Source organism: Corythoichthys intestinalis, chromosome 9 (assembly GCF_030265065.1).
Source record: "Corythoichthys intestinalis isolate RoL2023-P3 chromosome 9, ASM3026506v1, whole genome shotgun sequence".
NCBI classification, from domain to species: domain Eukaryota; kingdom Metazoa; phylum Chordata; class Actinopteri; order Syngnathiformes; family Syngnathidae; genus Corythoichthys; species Corythoichthys intestinalis.
The window spans coordinates 12914477-12936458 of record NC_080403.1 but is presented as its reverse complement, the minus strand read 5'-3'; the positions used below and the strand labels follow the sequence as shown (position 1 = coordinate 12936458).

The 21982-nt window shown below is 40.3% G+C and overlaps 1 protein-coding gene across 3 annotated transcripts in view; it reads right to left on the bottom strand.

Moving 5' to 3' along the window:
• srgap3 (SLIT-ROBO Rho GTPase activating protein 3) overlaps positions 1-21982 on the bottom strand; it is a 140314-nt gene that overhangs the window by 40959 nt on the left and 77373 nt on the right. For all 3 annotated transcript variants that reach the window (XM_057846139.1, XM_057846137.1, XM_057846140.1), the window contains 2 exons: positions 15044-15172; positions 457-678 (listed from right to left, as the gene is read on the bottom strand). In XM_057846139.1, coding sequence (XP_057702122.1) covers positions 457-678; positions 15044-15172 — 351 coding nt within the window. The remainder of the gene's footprint in view (positions 1-456; positions 679-15043; positions 15173-21982) is intronic.

Genomic DNA, 21982 nt, shown 5'->3' with positions numbered 1-21982 from the left:
TAGTCCAAGGATCATATAAGCACAACATTACAACGTAGGCGTCAGCCCGAGACGTCGTGCAGCCATATTGAACTGGCATGAAAAGAGTTCGCTGTTAGACAGCACAAAAAGCCTGCTGCAAAACTTACCAAAAGGCAGGATACTGTCTGAGCGGGACATGTGCGTTAATTGCGTTAAATATTTTAACGTGATTAATTAAAAAAATTAATTACCGCACGTTAAAGGCGATAATTTTGACAGCCCTAATTTTTAGTAATCGTCAACTCAAACTAGACGAAGACGAACACATTTTAAAATGACAAAAAAATGACTAAGATTAATAATTATTTTCGTCCAAAAGACTAAGACGGAAATTAAAAGGGCTACCAAAAACAACACTCTCAGGGAAATCTATTTTGACAAAAAATTCCTACAAATAAATACATAAATTGAAACTGAATCCAGGGATCATCTCACCTCGTCACCCATGTGTGGTAGGTACTCAAAGCGCATAGGAGGGCAGAACACCTGGTTATGCATATCCATGAGCTTGTGCTTGTCACTGCGAGAGTCCATGTTGTCCACTGCATTCTCGATGACATCGAGTCCCTCGTGACGAGATGTCTCCAGGTTGTACTCCGCAGACAAATAGGTCCTAAATGTTCTTGCCAAACTAGCATGGTATCCCAGGTCGCAGCACTGTGAAGACGTATCAGATATTTGAGGGAAAAAAACAAAACATGTTGCTTATCGTACTGGAAATTATGCCAGAACAGCATGCAGGAAAATAGGAAAAGAAAAAGGAATGCATTTGAATGCCAAATTTACATTTTGTCCCAAGTTGATCTTCCAAAAATGTAGTTCGCATCCTAATCAGAATTAGCCTAGTAGGACACCGGGGATAATTACAGAGCTTTATAACACTGGACTATTTCATACCACTCAATTAAGCAAAAGGATGTTTGGGGGGAGCTTTAAAGAGACCTGGGGGGACTGTCAGTTGTGTAAATCACTAAGCAAACCCTCTTTAGTGCTCGTAAACACAAGGAAGTTATCTCTTTACTTTGATGTCGCCCAAATAAGTCACTCAAATGGGTGAGGTAAATTAGTTTTCTTTTTTTGCCCCCAACCATATTATGTTACAAGTAACAGTGTAACACGTGGTTGTATTGAAGCATTTTGGTTTTGCATGTTTGGTTGCCCTGCGTAGCATTTCGGTTGTGTTTTACGTATTATTTTTTGTAGAATGTATGACTAGCAAGATATGTGCGCTCCGTGCTGGCTGAGTTTCTGCATGGATGTCTCAATGTCAGGCCTTACTGACAAAGATGGCTACACGCAAGTAGCTTGCAGCCATGACAAATGCAAGTGAGAGGCCTGAGGGCCCAAATACACCAGATGCATGATCGTTCCGGGTCCAATCCGGCTCTGTGTTGACTGCGTGCCACGCAGTACGTCAAAAACAGGCAAATCATACCGGCTGAGCACGGCTGCAGTCCGCCAACTCTGTCCCCTATTGAGCTCTTGCATGATCGCGCGCGATAATGTGGCATTTAAAACAACGACGTCTGTACACATCAGAGAAGCAGAGAGAGCACATTTTTTCCTTGCATATTGGTATTTTTGTTGTGTCTGTCTCTTAATTCCAGATTGACTGCATCATGTTGAGATCAGGGCTCCGTGGCTACAGGGCTACTGAGATGTGGGGGCCTATTATACCCTTGGTTGTATCGGTGGGCTTATATCTTTGTGCACATTTGAAATTTATGGCCCATAACATCTCAGAGCTGTATAAACAACTGTTAAATAATCTGTAATATTAATAAAATGGATAGCGAATTATATACTACACGAACTAAAAAACAGTACTTGGAATTGGTGTCTCATCACTCCAGATTCCTGTGCCCAGCGCCAACTGTTGGTTTTTCTACAAAAAGTCAAGTAAAATGTAGGAATGAGAAAAGAGAAATGTCTTAAATAGACCACCAGGTCAAAACTTGTAGGCGCCACTCTATTCTCTTTCGTACTTTTCCCCCTCAACTCTGTAAACAAGCCAACCTTGTGTGTGCGCTGGGCACCAGAATTTCTGCAGTAGAACCACTTCCAGATAGGCTGCATTTTTTCCCCGCTCTTTTTGTCAGTCCAGTCTGATGACATTTTGTTGTGTTTTGTTTGTGAGACCCGACCATTCTGTAATATGTAATTACTGTTTTAAATTAGATAACTTGCATAAAAACTCCCCGTCCATCCTCATAGCTTCTGCTATGGCATCCCATGTGTAATATTCTGATTGCATGTTTTCCGAGGCACCGGGAAGTGCACGCTACAATGATGTTGTTTTGTCTTCCGACAGCCACAGGTTGAGGAAGTGTTGTTAGCGCCACGTGTTAATAAAAACAAAGTTGTCAGCACGTCGTGTGTTTGATATAATTGCCAGAAAAACACACATAATAGGACATGTTGCAGCTTCCTTTTTAATGCTGTCCTTATAATAATGATCTGCTGCATCATAAATCACTTTGTGACTTTCCACCTCCATGATGAAATGTTCTTCGTCCATGTTCGCTGGTGTTTAAACCGTGAATAAGCAACTGGGCTGTTGACTCCAGGCCCGGTTCTGCCCATTTTGATGGATGAGTCTTCGGCAAAAATAGAAAATAGCCTAAACCATAAACCATTAACCTCACACCTAAAGCATTGACTGTGGACCATCTCCGGCGGGCTCCGGCCCGCCGGAGATGGTCCACAGTCAATCCGGAGCGCTGACGGGGCCGGTATACGTTGAACAATAGGATATAATGGGAACGGATTGGCTCCGGCGCTATTTTTTGCCGGAGCCGGACCGAACCCGGAATGATGATGCATCTGGTGTATTTGGGCCCTAAGCCAGAGACCTTCGCAGCTCACAATGGTCTCCTGTTTGGGAACACTTTTTTGCCACCCCATAAAAGTTACTAATGGACAAAGGCTCGTGGATAAGTGTCCTTATATGGGGTTGCATGAGTGCTGGTGGTGTTGGGGAGCTTCATTCAATCAACAGAATCATGAATTCTGAGATGTACTGTTGTATTTTAAAGAGAAGATGCTAACATCAGTCCATGCCCTTGTCATCGTTCAGTTTTCATACATGACAAAGGCCTCAGGCACACAGCCAAAGCAACAGAAACATTTCTTAGAACAGGGTCAGAGTATTTCAGTGGCCAAGTGTGACTCCTGATCTGAACCCGATCGAGCAGCTGTGTGGAATTCTGAAGAGGCAAATGGAGCGTCCAACATCAAGACATTAGGCTCCTTCTTGATGAATGGAAAAATATAGATGTTGTGATCCGTCAGAAACGTGTTCATTCAATGCCTCGAACACCTGCTGATGTCCATAAAACTCATGGAGGTCATACAAAAAAACGGCAACTTTTGTTAGGGGTGTATTCACTTTTGCACCAACCAATTTTCATTAATTTTTATTTTGTGTTTCATGGTACAAGTCAAGCAAGCATTGTACAAAACTTGGCTATGTTAAAATTGTGAAAACTGTTTGTGCATTAACCTGTTGATTAAAATCTTACTCTCCAACGAGAGTCTACTCAATCATGATGTGCACTATACACGTATAAGAGATGTATTCAGCGGATATTGGTAACTTGAGGGCAAAGTAAATAGGCATCCAATTGGCTAAAAGGGACCTCAACTGTATGTGTGTATCCCAGCGTCCTCTTCATTCGCCCCTCGTGTGTGTTCCAACAGACTTACATGAGTGTTTTAACTTTTATCCTTTACTCATGAAAAAAATATGCCTGAATTTTGGGGGGCTTGAAACGGATTAGGGCATTTACATGGAAAATGTGTCTACTTAATTTCCAAGTTATGAAGCTACTTCCAGAACCAATTAATTTCGTAAATAGAGGTACACTGTACTTAAAGAAACTGAAGCGGACCAAAATGACATTAACTGTTATACCCTTAGTTCAGGGGTCGGCAACACAAAATGTTGAAAAAGCCCATTTTGGACCAAAAAAAACAAAAAACAAATATGTCTGGAGCCGCAAAAAATTAAGAGCATTAAATAAGCCTAATAATGAAAGCAACACTGCTGCATGTATCTGTATTAGCTATATTAGCCTACTATCAAGATGACTAAGTCGGCTAAAAATACATAATGAGCCTTCACGATTTAATGTGTATTTTCCCTGCAGTGCATCCAACACACCACGTGACTGCTCTGTTGTATGATGCCCAGTGTTGTCAGTAATGCATTAGTTAGTAACGCGTTACTGTAATCTGATTACTTTTTTCAGTAACGAGTAATCTAACGTGTTCATTTTTCTACACCAGTAATCTGATTAAAGTTAGTTTCCTTAGTGTCTCTGCGTTACTATTTTTTCATTGCCTCATAACGTATGTAGAATGAGGAATATTGTAGTCATGTACGAAGAGCATTTGAATAGGAAATGCTAAAATAAAAGGTTCCCGGTACGTGTTTCCATGACAACCTCTTAGCTATTTCCTGTTTTGGTCTCACATCACGTGTTGTGGGACTGAGGCGGGTGGACATTCGCGCCGAGTATTGAGACGTTGCGGGGGAATGTTGATCTGTGGATACCCATGAATGAAGGTGAGTATTTTTCCTTCATTCTGGAGAGTATCAGCAAAAGGTTGGACCCCCTACATGCGCAGCCGTTTCGTAGCTTTGCCATAGCAACGACGGGCAGTCATCGCTCCAAGTTGGCAAGCTTTGTTTAAATCATATGCGTGTTGCACATTCATGCCGTGAGGTGATGTGTTCGTTTAGCATCTGTGGGATGTGTTGTAAGTCCGACTGAGTGTAAAGTGCTGAGTAGCCGCCACGTTTTGTGGCCAAATTGACCGTGTGTGTGTTGAGAGGAGTACTTCCGGGTTGTTAATGTGCATGGCTGCACGCCCATCCGCGCCCGCCACCACCTTTGTGTTTATTGCACTGTACAATCCACTTGTGTGTTGTTGATTATTGTGCCGTCAGTTTGCATTGTTTTACATTGGCACTGATATGCTGTTAACCATAACCCGAAATTCAGAGTCGTTTTGACATTAGGCTTAATCTTAGAGTTAGTGGGGTTCAATTGGTCGGTGGAGTTTATTTCAACAAATTTCAAAGCAGTTTGTCAGATATTTGTTAGTTTCAGGGCTCCGGAGTGGCTAAGCTAGCGCGAAATTCATTTTTCTGTTGTCATTCTTATGTTGAGACGGCAAAGGGAGAAAAATGGGTAAAAAGTAACTGATAGATTACTTTTAAAGTAACTTAGTTACTTTGATAATGAAGTAATCAGTAAAGTAACTAGATTACTTTTTTCAGGCGTAATCAGTAATCGGTAATTAAATTACTTCATGTAATCTGTGACAACACTGATGATGCCACCTCAAGTTTAACTTCATTCCAATATTAATGAACTGTTTCATTGCTTATATGCAGGGGTGAAAGTGGCTAGAATTTCTTGCCGGAACTCCCTAACATAAAGTTCGCCAAAGAGCCCTTTTTTGTGTGTGTGTGTGTGGGGGGGGGGGGGGGGGGGGGGGGTGGCTTAAACCTCCTAAAACCACCAAAATGCAAGAACTTTTGGCACAGTTATAAATATAACACACAATAAAACACAACAGGTTTCACAGTGGTTAGCACGTTCCCCTCACAGTTCCAGGGTTCAATCCCAGGCTCCGGCCTTCCAGTGTGGGGTTTGCATGTTCTCACCATGCCTGCATTGGTTTTCTCCTGATGTGTGTGAAAGCAGGGCTATAAACATGGCAAGCTGGAAATGGCTAAATTAAACTGAAAACAAAACGAAATTAAAATGTCAATCATTACGTTCGGGTCGGGGTTCTCGCTAAATTTTTAATATATATTTATATACGTATACCAAAACGATGTATGGATGTTAAACAAAGGAATACTTATCAAATAAATAATTTGGATAAAAAAGACAAGGCGCTGTATGGTCATTGCAGAGCCAGAGCGTGCCATGCGCCCTTTTTACTCTTTCTCTTCTGAGATGCAAAACCGCATCTGTTTATTTACATTTTACAAACTTTTCCAGCGTTATTTTGTTGTGCAAATGCATTTAAAATTATCATAAAAATATGTAGACTATTTAAACATTAAGAAAAGTTGCGTTTTTTTTCTGCCAACTGACAATTCGTTACAAAAGACAGGCTTTAATGCGCAGGCATTGTCACCAAATGTGATCACGCAAAACGCAACCAGTCGGTTTTTCCAAGCAGCAAGCAGTCCATGTCTGACTGGAGCATCCCTTCCCTCTCCTCCTCACAAATAATACATAGAATTTTGAGGGGTTTGTTCTCGGGCTTGGGCCTACAAATAAAATATAAAATTTCATTTTTTTTCCCGGGCTCGGGCCTACAAATAAAACATAACATTTGGGGGGTTTTTCGGGCCTGCAAATCAAGTTAATTGATCGGGCTCGGGCGGGTCGGGCATTAATACCAGCAGACCCAGGTAGGGTCGGGCTGGATTTTTTAAAGCACAATTTTACCTTTTGATGACCTTAAATTGGTTGCAGTTACACGTCGGGGAACGCTCCCTCCGGAACAAAACACGACAGGATTTGACCAACATTGTGACAATGCTGACCAAAAATGGCGTAACGTCCAGGTTATAAAATCGCCCAGCAGCCTTCCACGCACAGAGAGTGCCAGTGGGCAACACAGGTCAAGTCTGTGAAAGCGTCCAACCGGCTTCATTCTCGGAATTTTTTCATGCACGAAAGCAATGACGAGAGTAAATCCTGAATTACCTTATACGAAATTCCCTGGTAATATGTGTGAAAAGGGCTACAGGCAATGCGACTTGTCAGATAGAGAGAGACGCTGGGGAGAACTACGTAGAATAAATGAATAATAAAAATCAGTGAAAACGGATGACGCTAAGCAAGCTCTTTATTAGGCTTGTATTGTTAACACTTGTGTATGTAAATCTGACATCAGTAGATTGTTCTGATTGGAGATGCGTGCGTGGCAGCGTGGCAGGCTTCTTTTTTTTTTAAACATTGGGTTTTGACAGTTGCAGTCATATTTTCGGGATCAAAGCACCGTATGCAAGAACGGCGTTCCGCCATCGTATTTCTTGGCAGAACGCCGATCGGGTGCGTTCCGGCCCACTTTCACCCCTGCTTATATGATTATAGAAATGCAATAAAGAAATCCGATTTTTGATGTCGTTTTTATTTTGAGGTTTCAAAAAACAAAATGGAACGTGCATAAAATATCCCTGGCAGGTCTTTGATTTTCTTTATTATCTTGGTTACAAAAGGACACAAATAACAGACAAATAATCCCCGTTTAGGCTTATATTCAAAGTTTATATGGCTCGATAGCATGCACGCACTATCCATGCATGACACACACACACACACACACACACACACACGGACAGTTTCCCCGTCTCTTGGCCGTGTAAGCAATGTTGAAATAATGCTTATATAGAGCAGAGAGAAAACAGAGCATTCTCAGGGTTATCCTCAACCCATTTTTATTTGTTTTATGATCGTTGTGAAGCCCAACCCTTCCCCAAAAGTCGTGTTCAAGGCAAGCTAGTCACTAACGCTCAGCTGTACCGCTACCGTAGCACCCTGTCTCTCTCGCTCTTTGATGATGTAATGGCTGCATGAATTCCGGTTTGGGAGACTTGACAGTTCAGACCGCTGCGACATTCTGGAAAAATGAGGCCAAAATCGAATTTAAACCACATACGAAAGTGACCGAGATCGGATTTGTAATGGTCCACTTCTATGCAACTTGTCCCGGGTCGGAAAAACACAAAAAAATCGGATTCGTGCATTAAGACCTGTGGTATGAACCTAGCCTAAGTTCTTCAGAAGTAAGGGAATCACACTTTTTCTCTCACTCCCAACTGGGTACTCGGCTGCCAAATGGTGTTGTGGCTAGTATACAATAGCCATCTGCCTGGCATCCCACCTTGCTGATAGAAATGTGTGTCGCAGGCTATGACGCAAATCTTCGTTGACAGAATTGTTTAAATTTAATATTTATTCTACACATTTTTAAAGCATTGGAAAATGTTAAGAATGTGTCATTTTTGTCCTCCTACAGAAACCATATCAAAACAAAAAAATATATTTCCCTCAACCATCTTTTTCTTTTTTCTAACATTTTTGAAAATGCTCCAGGGAGCCACTAGGGCAGTGCTAGAGAGCCGCATACGGCTCTTAAAACACGGGTTGCCGACCCCCGCGCTAGTTCAGTGTTTTTCAACCTTTTCTGAGTCATGGCACATTTTCACATTGGAAAAAATTTTGCGGCACACCTCAACAAACTAAAAATGTTCCAAAATTACTTTCTGTCAAGTAGATTTTATTATAAAATAACTTCCCAATGGCGGCACGGTGGCTGAGTGGTTAGCACGTCTGCCTCACAGTTCTGAGATCAAGGGTTCAATCCCGGGCTTCGGCCTTCCTGTGTGGAGTTTGCATGTTCTCCCCGTGCCTGCGTGGGTTTCCTCCGGGAACTCCGGTTTCCTCCCACATCCCAAAAACATGCATGGTAGGCTGATTGAACACTCTAAATTGTCCATAGGTGTGAGTGTGTGCGTGAATGGTTGTGTGTCTCCTTGGCTGGCAACCAATTCAGGGTGTCCCCTGCCTACTGCCCGAAGTTAGCTGGGATAGGCTCCAGCACCTCCGCGACCCTCGTGAGGAATAAGCGGCATGGAAAATGAATGAATGAATGAATGAATGAATGAATGAATGAATGACTTCCCAATAGTTACACTTATTCAGTGTGAAACCTGTGCCTGTTTGGATAAATACAAAACAGATATCCTGTCAGGAATTGAAGAAAGACACATACAAAGCTCTTCTTCAACACCTCTGAGTCTCTCTCTGGTTTTAACTTTTATAGCAGTTAGGCCTGAAAAGCTCAGAATTATAAGACGGGGGACTTTAGCAATGTCTTTAACCCCATCAGGGCCGAACATCTCGCTGACGCTGGCTTTGCAGGGAGGTAGTATTAATGTCTCTGCCACACTGTGGGACTTTTTGGATTTAGCAACAAGTTCGGCAACAAAATAATTAGCTTTGCAGTTTTTCTCAAAAAAGTTACCCGTTTCTCTGTGCTTTCACGAAGGCAAACAAAATAATGAATCGACTTGTTTTGAAGTGACGGGTGTTTTTTTTGGGAAATGACGTCCAAGCTTGCTTGGCACCATGCAACTGTTGGATAGCTGCTCATGTCGCGTTCAAGAACTGCTCAGATTTCTAGCGACCTTGCTATCCTTGACAATGTCTTGGAATAAAAAACGGGGGGGTTGACCGTCATCACATATGGAGGAAATGGAAAGGACACTCGTGTACATCGATTCACTTGACGAGTCTAATCAAATGATGTAACGCAGACGTGCTAGGGTCCACATTGTTGCGGACAGCAAGGTGGCTGATGGCTAGAAATCCGAGCAGTTCTTGAACATGACACGAGCCATACCTCGCTCATCTGAATACGACCGAAAACTTCTACCTACTCCTTCCTTTCTACTACAACTCCGAACGACGGCGTAAAAATAAATAAATAAATAAATAAATAAATAAAATTCTCGCGGCACACCTGACGATCTCCCATGGCACACTGGTTGAAAAACACTGCTCTAGTTAATACGAGAGTAATACAACACAGTCAATTACGCAAGTCTGCTGAAGCAGATGCTAATATAAGGATAATTTATGTTACTGTTGACCATTTTCCTTTATTCTCGACAAACGATGATGACAAATGATTGTTTACATAAATATTTAGTACATTACACCAAAATTTTAGGTTAAGGATGAGGACGGGAATGGCTTGATAAAAATCCAAAATGATTTTTTGTTTCTCCCACTGAATGTACGAAAAATACAGAGCAAGTAAAAGAAGACAATGAAATAACAAAACAACAAAATGATAAATAACAAATGTTCCCTTAACAGGATAAAGTGTTACAATAAATAGCTGACTAGATGGAGGGAGAGTAAAATAAGACTGTACTTATTATACATGTCAGTACTGTACATTTAAAAGAATCCTGCAGCTGCTGAGTATGTCACATGTTCTAATCTAAACAAAGGTCAATTAGGTGTCACACAATCGCATTTTGGACATACAAATTCATGCTGTCACCACAGACCAACATAACTACTAAACAAATAAGACCAGTACAGTTGATGCTGATCGACATAGTGGGATTTTGCTAAGTGAATGATAAGTTTTAAATATGTGCTGTGTAGTCAAACCCTTTTCTACCTCTGCCCTCCAAGTAGAAGCCACGGTAGACATCCTTACAATCTCATTCCGTGCAGCTCAGAAGGGATTTTGTATGCTGTAGGCCATTCAACATCCAGACACTGGATCCAACCAAGCGGAACAAGACAGAGACTGGAATAGCCATAAATCAGTGTCCCATACCACCGGTTAGCATTAACATGTGATAAAACAGTTAAAAGACACTTATGTGAAAAGTACATTTACTGCTCTGCATCAATGCATGCAGAGAAACATTAAATGTCTGACCTGGAAAACGTGCACTGCCTTCTACAGGGTGACCCAAAAAAAGGTTTACACTGCCATAATACAACTTAAATGCCATGTTTATTCATCTTAGAATTAGAATTTAATCACAAATTATACATTATTGTAAAGAACATGTACAGTACACTCTATTTTTCAATGTGTCCTCCCTTAAGCGTCACAACAGCCTCCAGGCGCCTGCGGAACGCTTGACAGGTCTTCTTTATGTAGGATGCTGTCATCTTCTCCCAAGATCTAACAATGGACCTCTCCAAGGCTGCCACAGAAGTTTGTGGCTTCTTACAGGCACTGTCCTCCACAGTTGCCCATTTGCTATAATCCAGGGGATTGAGATCTGGACTCTGGGGTGGCCACTTATCACCTTGTCAATCAACTTTTTGGTCCGCACAGATCGGCACTTCCAGACCCAGGTTTTCGTGAGGCTGTTCCAGTATCTTTCAGTTTCTTTTTAACTTTGTAGACTGCACATCTGGATATTCTCAGATTTGCTGCAATCTCAGTAGGTGTCAGACCGGCACGCAGAAATTCAGGTACATCTGAAGTTTTCTTCATTTTCAGCAGAAGACCAGGAATTGTAGAGACGAGAGATTACCAGCTGCATTGAGTGACCTTAATGAATCACTTAAGCATGACAACCTATTTAGATATGTTTCAATGGCTTTTAAACAAGCAGTCAACTGAGTGTAAACTTTTTTTTGGGTCACCCTGTACACCTGATGTAGTGCCATATGGTGGCACAGCCACAGGGAACATAATGACGGTCAAAATAATAAAACAGGCTCCAGACTGCCCTTAAATGGGGGCATTTTGGCCATCAAATTTGAAACAGTCTAAGTAAATTTTTCAACCCACTCATGTCTGTTTGAGCATGGAATAATTTTGGACTCCATAATAAGGGAGTCAGGAAATACAGGTTCGTATGTCAGTGTGGAACATCTGTGTTTGCATGTTCTCTCAGCAATTGCGTGGGCAGTGGTGTGGGTACTCTAGTTTCCTACTTGTAAATAAATTGAATCATCTAAATATCCCATGACTGAATGGTTGTTTGTCCATACCAGTGTTCCCATCGATTAAATTATGTAATTGCACTTGTGCCTGTGACCCGAAAAAGCATGTTTATTTCATAATACACGCGGTATTTTATGCCCCTGAATGAAATGGACCACTTGGATGTCTGAAGAAGAGATTGATATACAGTATTTATTCAATTTTTTGAATCCCGCGCTACGAAAATAACAGACTTCCGGCTTTGGTCTTGCATTGAGGAAGAGGGCGCTGTGACGTGTACGGGAGAAGGAGTTCTCTTCACTATACAGCCATACTGTTGTATGAGAAGGACTAAGGATTCAGTTGATTTTGCGGATTAATTTGTTTATTTTTCGCATCACGCCAGCCAAACGGCTGCAGAAAAATCTTGCTGTTCGAGGGAGATGCGTGTGAGCCTTTTTGGAGATTCAAAAGATTCCCATTCACCGGTGGATATCGGCCAAAACAAGCCCTACTACTGTGGGACCATGGGACTTACAAGGAAGTGAGTAAACATCGTGTTTTGTATTATGTCAAAGACTGGGATCATTTTAATATGTAGGTGGAGTGCAATTTGCGGCTGACATGCTCCTTGTCCCCTCAGCCGACGACAAGCGGCTTGTCGCACATCCCCCTGCCGGGAGAGCACTATACTCGGCTTATTGCCCTCTTCATGTGTCCGGTGTTCTGTCAAATTTTCCAACCGATCAGAAATTGCAACTTTGTGTTAAAAATAGCCGCCAGTACAGCGATTAAAAAGTAAACATGACAAACTTTCTGTAAATAAAGCACTACTTACGTTTGATCATGGATGGGCATGTAAAAAGCTCTCCTCATATACATATTGTCATGTTAGCTGCATAACAACTGCAGCCGCCCTCCTTTGAGTCTTTCGCTGTTTACGACTTCACCGTGTGGTAAAGCATTATTTTGCCATATTCGTGTTAACCATTTGGGAGCTACACACTCCTCTGACGTCGTACGGTTTGTCCGGCGGTCATTGTCCAGCTGCTTCCCCGCAAACGAACCCTCTGCCCTCAGCAGGGGAACAACGAGCTCTAACTTGTTCGCCGCTGGGTGGGTTGCCGATCGGCGAAGACAATCGACAACCCAGTCATCATGTGAAATGACCCGTGAGAAGAACCAGCATCCCATCAGCAGCCGTATATTTTTTTAAGGTTCTTCCCATGAAACAGGTCTTGATTGGATCTTTCCCAGATTGATGTGTTGAATACGTTTGTAGCAGATATATGGAATAAGCAATCTAGCATGTCTAATTAAGGAGTGAGGGGATTAATGACATTTTCGTTCAATGAAATGGGGGGGTGATGATTTGGGAATGAGTGTTTTGATTTACAGGTGTGGTCACATTATGATATTATGTTATCGTTCCTTTAAATATAAGTTTCTTTGTTCTGTACATAATCTGTCTCTAACCTGTTGGGAAGTAGCCCGGTTGCAGTTATAATTTTTTAACAATATGTATATAGCGGAAAACATTCAGGTGAACACTCAAGTTTTGCTCTGACACACCCAATTTGGCCAAATTTCAAAATTGTTCTACATGCATGTGTGACACATCATTGGAAAGCTTAAAATCTCTATTTTCTGGGAGAAGAAAAAATTTTGGATAGGAGGGCATTTTATGACACCTTAAAAGTGGGTCAAATCAGTTAAGTGAAAAATAGGGGAAATTTTCGGGGTTAAAATTCAATACCATAATATTTTAATTTTTGCAGTGGGCTTTTAAAATATTTCTTCAATTATGATTAAAAAATGTGAATGCAAGACACTGAGAATAAAAGGCTCCATATGCATAAAGGGACCATATATGTGCATGCATAACACTATCTATTTATTGTATTTAGCCTTAAAGCCTAGGGTCTAGGCTTTATGAAGTAAGCATCTAATGTATCTAATACATCCATATCATCCTATAATAAGCAATCAAAACGGCAACAAGGGTCAAAAAGATAATGGACAGCATGCTAGTCAGTTAGCCTGCTGTGCCCATAATTCTCTCGCTAGCGTTCGACTGCAATGTCTTTTTGTGGCTTTCCTGTAACTCGAGTTGAGAGCATGAGAGAGGATAATTAAGGACACTATGATTTTAACGAGATATTATCGCGTACTTACCTTGTTTCGATCCAAAAACTCTGTGTAGCATGTATCACCGAGTGTCAAGATACAGCTATGAATGGCCACAGCCGGACAATGTGGGGATTTTAGGGGTGAAACACTGTAATATAACAAGGGTCAAGATGCAGAATTCACAGACAACAAGGAGTGGTTGAGATTTTGCTTTTCAAATATTTACCCTTTTAAACTTGTTTTTTTCTTTGTTTGGATCGATTATTTATCATCTAAAATATTGGGGGAAATGTGACAGCAACAAAAAAATATACGATTAAGCGATAGGAGGTAGATATTCGTGACCTATTTACATTTTTTTTCATTGTGACGTATTTTGTTTAAAAGTTTAAGATATGTGAGTGAATATTTTCTTTAAGTCGTTTTTTTTTTTTTCAAACTAAATGTTAGACATCAATTAATGATTCTAAGCTAAAAATGATAGACATTTGGAATGATAAATATACTTACCTACTTTCTTTTTATGGCTGGGTTGAAACAAAAGTGGTTGCGCAGTGTCTGAAAAACGGGGGTCTCCAGAGTAAAACGGACAAATTAAAAATAGTCCAGGGGCATAATGTGCCAGGAAACTGCTATGGCCGCATATAGACATATTGTTCTATCAAACACAACAGTTGTCTTGGCTTAAAATACACAAGTTTATTTTAAAGAGGGGTGCAAGCGCAAAAACTGCTTTTTCAGCCTTGTTCGTGCTTTCCGCCATATACATTTTGTGACATCTTGTTTATATTTTGTTTTTTTCCAATGCTTTCCTTGTGATTTTCATTTATAAAAGATAGGGAATCATCCATCGCTTAGTATGTGCCCTGCATTAGAAGTTGTAATCAATTTCTCACTCAAAATCCGCTCGGATCGACTGCAACTCATCCGCGTCCCTAATGAGGACCAGACATACAGAAAACAGATGGATCAATGCCTGCGCGCAACACACTGCGACTACAGCATTTAGAGAGAAAAAGATTCTTCCATCAAATTGTTTCACCATACAGACGGAAGGAAAGCTAATAGAGTCAGTCTAGCCAGTCTATCTACTAAGGCAATTTGAGTTATCGTGTCAATACCTACAACCGTGTTTACATTTACCAAGTTCGGGAATGCCTGCAATGGAGTGTGCCGATGTTCCTAATGCCTTTGACAGGCAATGATGTGTAGTAAAATCATTAATTCATTCATATTATTCATCAGAAGCATTTAAAGAGCAAGATAAAGAGTTTTTGTTGAATAATCATGCAACATGGCAGTTAGGTTGAGCATGAGAGAGAGGCTGGAGTTGGCACAGTTATACAGATTAACTCTCAACTGAGTCACGTAAACAAATATGTCACATACTTACATCTATCATATCTGCGACATCATGAATGTAATATTTGGCCACCACAGCGTTCGTTGCAGCCAGGTTCAACAAATAGTCATTGCGGGCTTTGGTGCACTTCAGTTTATTCTCGGAGTACTTGGCTTGCCTCTGAGGAGGAGAGAACACAAGAAGAAAAAAAGCAGTCTGGGTAAATGAAGCAAATGTGTGTGCACGTGCTCTCAGGCAGCTGCAGCTCTGGGACTCTTCGAGAGGCAGAGATGGAAGCGGAAAGTTTGGAAACACTCCAGGGAAGATGCATCTACATTAGTCATGTGTTAAGCGGCGCAGGCAGGCTTGTGTTTAGTCATCAATGTGTTTCTCTGCACTCAAGAGACTGCACAGTGCTGACAAAAAAAAGGCTGCGACTTTAACAGGTGGTGCAGTCAGCGGGCAGAACGCAATACAAGAGCTACAGCACATCTACAAAAACCTGTTACAAAATCTAGCTCTCATCATTTTTAGTGTATTTTTTATAGGATGACCGTTCAAATCTACTCAAGCCAAAATGTGAAACAGCCTTCATGTGTGTGCAAGATCGGGGGGGGAAAAAAAGAGAATACCAGACCAGATATAATAACGTTAAAGAATGTGCGTCTATTTTTCCTTCTTCATAACTTTATCGGAATCCATCAGCATTTATGTGATGTGTGCTTGCTAACATTGTAGGCTATCGCGAAGCGTGTACAACACATCAGGATTTTTGTCATTGATATGTAACAGCGTGCAATATAAGTACGTAAGTAGGGCAAAAGACATGTCCCCACATTGATTTCTACGTTGGTTGTTTGTGTTGACACCTAGTTCTTCTCCCAATGAAGAAGCTAATCTTTTTGGCTCAAACTCTTAACTTATAGCCTGCTGTGGCTTTTCGGCACATACACTATATATATATATAAAAAAAAAAATAAAAAAAAAAAAAATTCTATTTTTGTGGGTAGTATTTATGATCCATATATAGTGTATAACTTATATTAAAAGTATTTAGGTAAACAAGTGAACTGCATTGAATTGGTTACATTTAACTCTCTTTACCCAATTTTATCCAGTATAAGCTTCAACTTCAACAATCAAGATAATACTGTATCTACCCAAAAATATTCTGTGTGTGCTCAAGGCTGCGCATGCGCCAACACATCTTCCTTGAAACTGAAATGAGGACCGTTTCATTTAACGAGACACTCCAACTTGGATGGCATCGCACAATGACATGCAAGTTTAAACTTACTGTTTCTTTTAAAATTGACAAGGCGAAAATGTTAACAAGCCTGGTATGCTGCGTGTTAAATTAAGAAGCCCCTGTTGTAAAAATATTTTATTCCTGGCTTTCGACAGTCATGCCTGCTAGCTAGTGAAGTTTGTATGCATCTCGCCTAATGTAATCATGTCCATAAATGGAGTTGTTTTTCACAGAAAACCGCTGACAGTTAGTTTTGCCTTAGATAGATAATAATGGACTTTAACTGCCAACCAGCAAGGCTTATGACCTATTTTGCAAGATGATCTGTACACCATATAAGCAACGCCGAGCTCTCTGTTCAGTGTGCATTTCTCTACACAGCTTTTGTTCTGTTATCGAATGCACCCAGAAATTTCTGAAATTAAACTGCGCACCAATGATCTCTTGCCTCCAGTCTTTTATTTAGCAATCCCGTCTAGCCATCTCATCTGAATTGAAAACGAACACGCGGAGGACCTGAAAGACTGCCTCCAACACTAGCTAAAAGCTAGCTGTTTTTCAGAGCATAGCAACATGAGTTGCTCGTAATACTGTGGCTTAGCTTGAAACATTAACCATATTATCCAATTAACTTTTCAGTTACGGTGTACAGTATCGTCAAATGTTGGAGGAGGGAGATGTGGAAAACAGACAGTATAGGTGCCCTCGAGGACTGGAGTTGGTGACATGTGCTCAAGGATGTCTTTTCTGTTAATAATGTATTTCAATTTCATTTATTCCTTTATTTGCACACTAATTTCATGAACGTATTTTGCATTGTAGTTTAACATGCTACAACATAGCACTCTTGTGGGGTTCAAACATCTATGGTACAGAATTTTTGCCTTGTTTGTATCTCACACTGAAAGATGTTTGATGCACTCGTGTTGTTCACTGTTCAGTTAAAACTGTTCTTAAACTGATGTTGTTTGCATATTACTTATTTTGGACTGATGCCCTAGTGTTTTTCACTCATCAGTTAATACTGTACTTGAACTCATACTTTGAGGAAAAAATATTTGCATGCAATTTATGTTGGGCAGACAATTTGTTAAATGTTTAATGAGCAAATTTTCAATTTAAAAAAAAAAATGACAATCAAATGTTCCTTTTGTGTACAATGACTTCAGAGTAAAACAAATCTAATTTACAGTAGTAATAATACGGTTGATATTTTAATATGTATTTAATCAAAAAACATTCAGTAAAATATACAATACAATACACTACAACCATGAGTAAATAATTCTCAATATTAATCGGTATTAACTGATATAATCTGTGTCGAAAGGTTAACCAAACCCAAATTACTCAAATTATTTGAGTATTATTTGAGTATATTATTGTTGCCGGATTTAGGTAATACTGTATTTTTCGGACTATAATTTGCAGTCCCCCCCCCCCCCCTCCCCCCCATAGTTTGGCAGAGGGTGCGTCTAATACCCTGGAGCGACTTACAGTGGGGCAAATAAGTATTTAGTCAACCACCAATTGTGCAAGTTCTCCTACTTGAAATGATGAGAGAGGCCTGTAATTGTCAACATGGGTAAACCTCAACCATGAGAGACAGAATGTGGAAAAAACCCAGAATGTCACATTGTTTGATTTGAAAGAATTTATTTCCAAATTTGAGTGGAAAATAAGTATTTGGTCACCTACAAACAAGCAAGATTTCTGGCTGTCAAAGAGATCTAACTTCTTGTAATGAGGTCTAACGAGGCTCCGCTCGTTACCTGTACAAAAGACACCTGTCAACAACCTCAGTCAGTCACACTCCAAACTCCACTATGGCCAAGACCAAAGAGCTGTCGAAGGACACCAGAGACAAAATTGTAGACCTGCACCAGGCTGGGAAGACTGAATCTGCAATAGATAAAACGCTTGGTGTAAAGAAATCAACTGTTGGAGCAATTCTTAGAAAATGGAAGACATACAAGACCACTGATAATCTCCCTCGATCTGGGGCTCTATGCAAGATCTCACCCCATGGCGTCAAAATGATAACAAAAACGGTGACCAAAAATCCCAGAACCACACGGGGGGACGTAGTGAATGACCTACAGAGAGCTGGGACCACAGTAACAAAGGCTACTATCAGTAACACAATGCACCGTCAGGGACTCAAATCCTGCACTGCCAGACGTGCCCCCCTGCTGAAGAATGTACACGTCCAGGCCCGTCTGCGGTTCGCTAGAGAGCATTTGGATGATCCAGAAGAGGACTGGGAGAATGTGTTATGGTCAGATGAAACCAAAATAGAACTTTTTGGTAGAAACACAGGTTCTTGTGTTTGGAGGAGAAAGAATACTGAATTGCATTCGAAGAACACCATACCATATGTGAAGTATGGGGGTGGAAAACATCATGCTTTGGTGCTGTTTTTCTGCAAAGGGACCAGGACGACTGATCTGTGTAAAGGAAAGAATGAATGAGTCCATGTATTGAGAGATTTGGAGTGAAGAGCTCTTTCCATCAGCAAGGGCATTGGAGATGAGACGTGGCTGGGTCTTTCAGCATGACAATGATCCCAAACACACAGCCAGGGAAACAAAGGAATGGCTTCGTAAAAAGCATTTCAAGGTCCTGGAGTGGCCTAGCCAGCCTCCAGATCTCAACCCCATAGTAAATCTGTGGAGGGAGTTGAAAGTCCGTATTGCCCAATGACAGCCCCAAAACATCACTGCTCTAGACGAGATCTCCATGGAGGAATGGGCCAAAATACCAGCAACAGTGTGTGAACATCTTGTGAAGAGTTACAGAAAATGTTCGGCCTCCGTTATTGCCAACAAAGGGTACATAACAAAGTATTGAGATGAACTTTTGGTATTGACCAAATACTTATTTTCCACCATGATTTGCAAATAAATTCTTTAAAAATCAAACAATGTGATTTTCTGTTTTTTTTCCCACATTCTGTCTCTCATGGTTGAGGTTTACCCATGTTGACAATTACAGGCCTCTCTAATATTTTCAAGTGGGAGAACTTGCACAGTTAGTGGTTGACTAAATACTTATTTGCCCCACTGTATGTGTGAGATTATATACGGTCGGGTCGGGCCGACTTCTCTCTCGCCAACTTTTTCAAAATAAATATACTATAATCATATATTTATACTAAAATGATGTGTGGATGTTAAATAAATAATTTGGATAAAACAGCGAAGGCGCTGTGCATGCCTGCGCACGTGAACGCAGTGGCTCTCTTTTCAATCTTCCCCTCCCGCGCTCTGCGGTGCCCTCCGTGAGCATCCTGGTATTTCCTTTTAGATATGGAGCAGCTATAGGAGTGAAAAACAAACTAAAGATAGGGGAATTGAAAAGCAAACAACTGCGGTAGGAGTGGGATATGGAAAGGATTCAAATTGATTGTTGAAGGTGCTATAAGGAAGCCTGTGTCGGCTTCGCTGAATGTAAACGAATGTGGCGCTGTGGTCTCATACGTGAAATATATTTAACAAACCTTTCCAGCGTTATTTCGTTGTGTAAATGCATTTATAATGATCATAAAAATATGTAGACTATTCAATCATCACACAAAACACAACCACGCATCACATCCCCGCATTTCCTCCTTCTCCTGAGTCCTTACAAAAAAATCATAAAATATCGGGAGGGTTCGGGCTCGTGCATACAAATAAAACATAAAATTTTGGGTTTTTCCGGGCTCGGGCAAGCAAATCAAGTTAATTGATCGGGCTCGGGCCGGTCAGGCTTTAATACCCGCGGGGCGGTCGGGTCGGGCTGGATTTTTTTAGGCCCGATCTGACATCTAGTGTCATGTAATGTTAGCATACCATACACCTATTCAGCCTGTTGTTTTCTATTGTATTTTAAATTGCCTTTCAAGATGACATGTCTGTTCTTGGTGCTGGATTCTATTAAATAAATTTCCCCCCAAAAATGCGACTTATACTGCGGTGCGACTTATATGTTTTTTTCCTTTTCATTGCGCATTTTTTGGCTGGTGCGACTTATCCTCAGGTGCGACGTATAGTCCGATAAATACGGTATTTAGTAAATCAAACCGAGTGTAAATTGTTACCTCAATTTTATTGAGTAAATTCTACAGGTTGTTTTTACAGTGTAACTTGAGAAAGACTGATCGTTAGAACAATTTGATTTTGGAACATGTCCGGCGTTCAGAGACAGTACCTTCAACACAAAGGAGCGAGGGTATAACTGATGTCACATCAGTCACATTAACTTTTCCCCGTTTTTATAGTTAAAGATATTTGTTATTTGCATATTTAGATTCTTTAAGCAACGATCGTTTACGTGAAAGTCATTTATATTATTTAATATTTACCTCAAGCTGTTTAGCTAACAAAATGTAATTGCATGGTCTAATGCTTTACTTGTAACCTTTTACAGTACTTAGTAGTTACTTCATACTAGTTGCTCCCTTTTTGACCGTGTGAATTTTTCTTTCTATGTGTACATTATGAAGCCACTTTAATGCAAATTTCAGAGGTACCAAATAGGTAGGCAGCTAAGTAGGCTGTATTTCCACCTCAAAGTGTGTGGCAAAGAAAAACATCAATAGCTGAGAAACAGAGGACTAGAGGAATGGAATATTCATTGCTGCACTGCTATATAAAAAGTGTTCAATTCCCAAACCAGCGCCATCCCATATAAATCAGAAACTCTGTCATCCTTTGAGCCTTTTGATTTCCTGCACCTGATATATAAAGGGAATTTCATTTGCATGAGGAAATTCCAGAGGAAGCTCTTGAGTGAAAAATGTTGAAAGTATTGGTACTCCGCAGCAGCATTTGAGTTCAGCTTTCCATTTTGCTTGGAGTCTCCTCTGAGAGTTTTTGACTGCACTAAGTTTACTGCTCTTTAACACTCTCCTATATTATATGTATTTTTACCTGAGCCAAGAAGGTTTTGCTTTATTCTTCAAGGGTTTGCCAATGTATTCTGATTTCTTTCTTTCTAAATTTAATTTTAAAAAATAGATTGCACACCTTGAAAGCAGTGGTGCACAATTTACTAGCCGTAAGCCACATCAGGCAGAGTCCCTATGTAAATTCAACTGTCTAAGCAATTCAAATAATTGAGTGCCAAATTATATTTGTTGCATTCATCCATTAAAGCAGTTAATTGTTAAGTTACAGTATCTATGGACAATTAATTCAATTAATAATAACTATACTACTACTACAACTAAATACCCAACAATATCAAAAGATACATTTATTTGGTTATAAAAAGATTAATTCTATTTGAATCAAAAATGCTTAAATGGGTAGTTTATTTTAAAATAAACACGTTGACATTTTAAATCATTTATCATGTAATTGGTTAAACTTGAATTTTATTAATTTGTATTGTGTTTCATTATGTTTTTATATAAAGGTTACCTTTTCAGAGACCAGGTAAAATGAACAAAAATACTAATGGAACTCTTTTTTTTTGTTGTTGTTGTTGCATACTTCCCAAGTTGAACTGACCTAAAATATTATTCACAAATGTGTGTAAATTTGTGTTAGCACTTATCTTTTGTCAAAATCCCTTCTTCCTAATGTGGTATATAAAAATGCTGATGAGAAAGAATGCTTACTGATAGACTAAGACAGTGCTTCTCAATTATTTTTTTGTCAACCCCCCCGCCCCCGCAGGAAAAGATAAACGTTTTGCGACCTCACCAACTCTGTGCCGCCATTGTAAATAGTATTGTCTCTAAAATTATTATTATG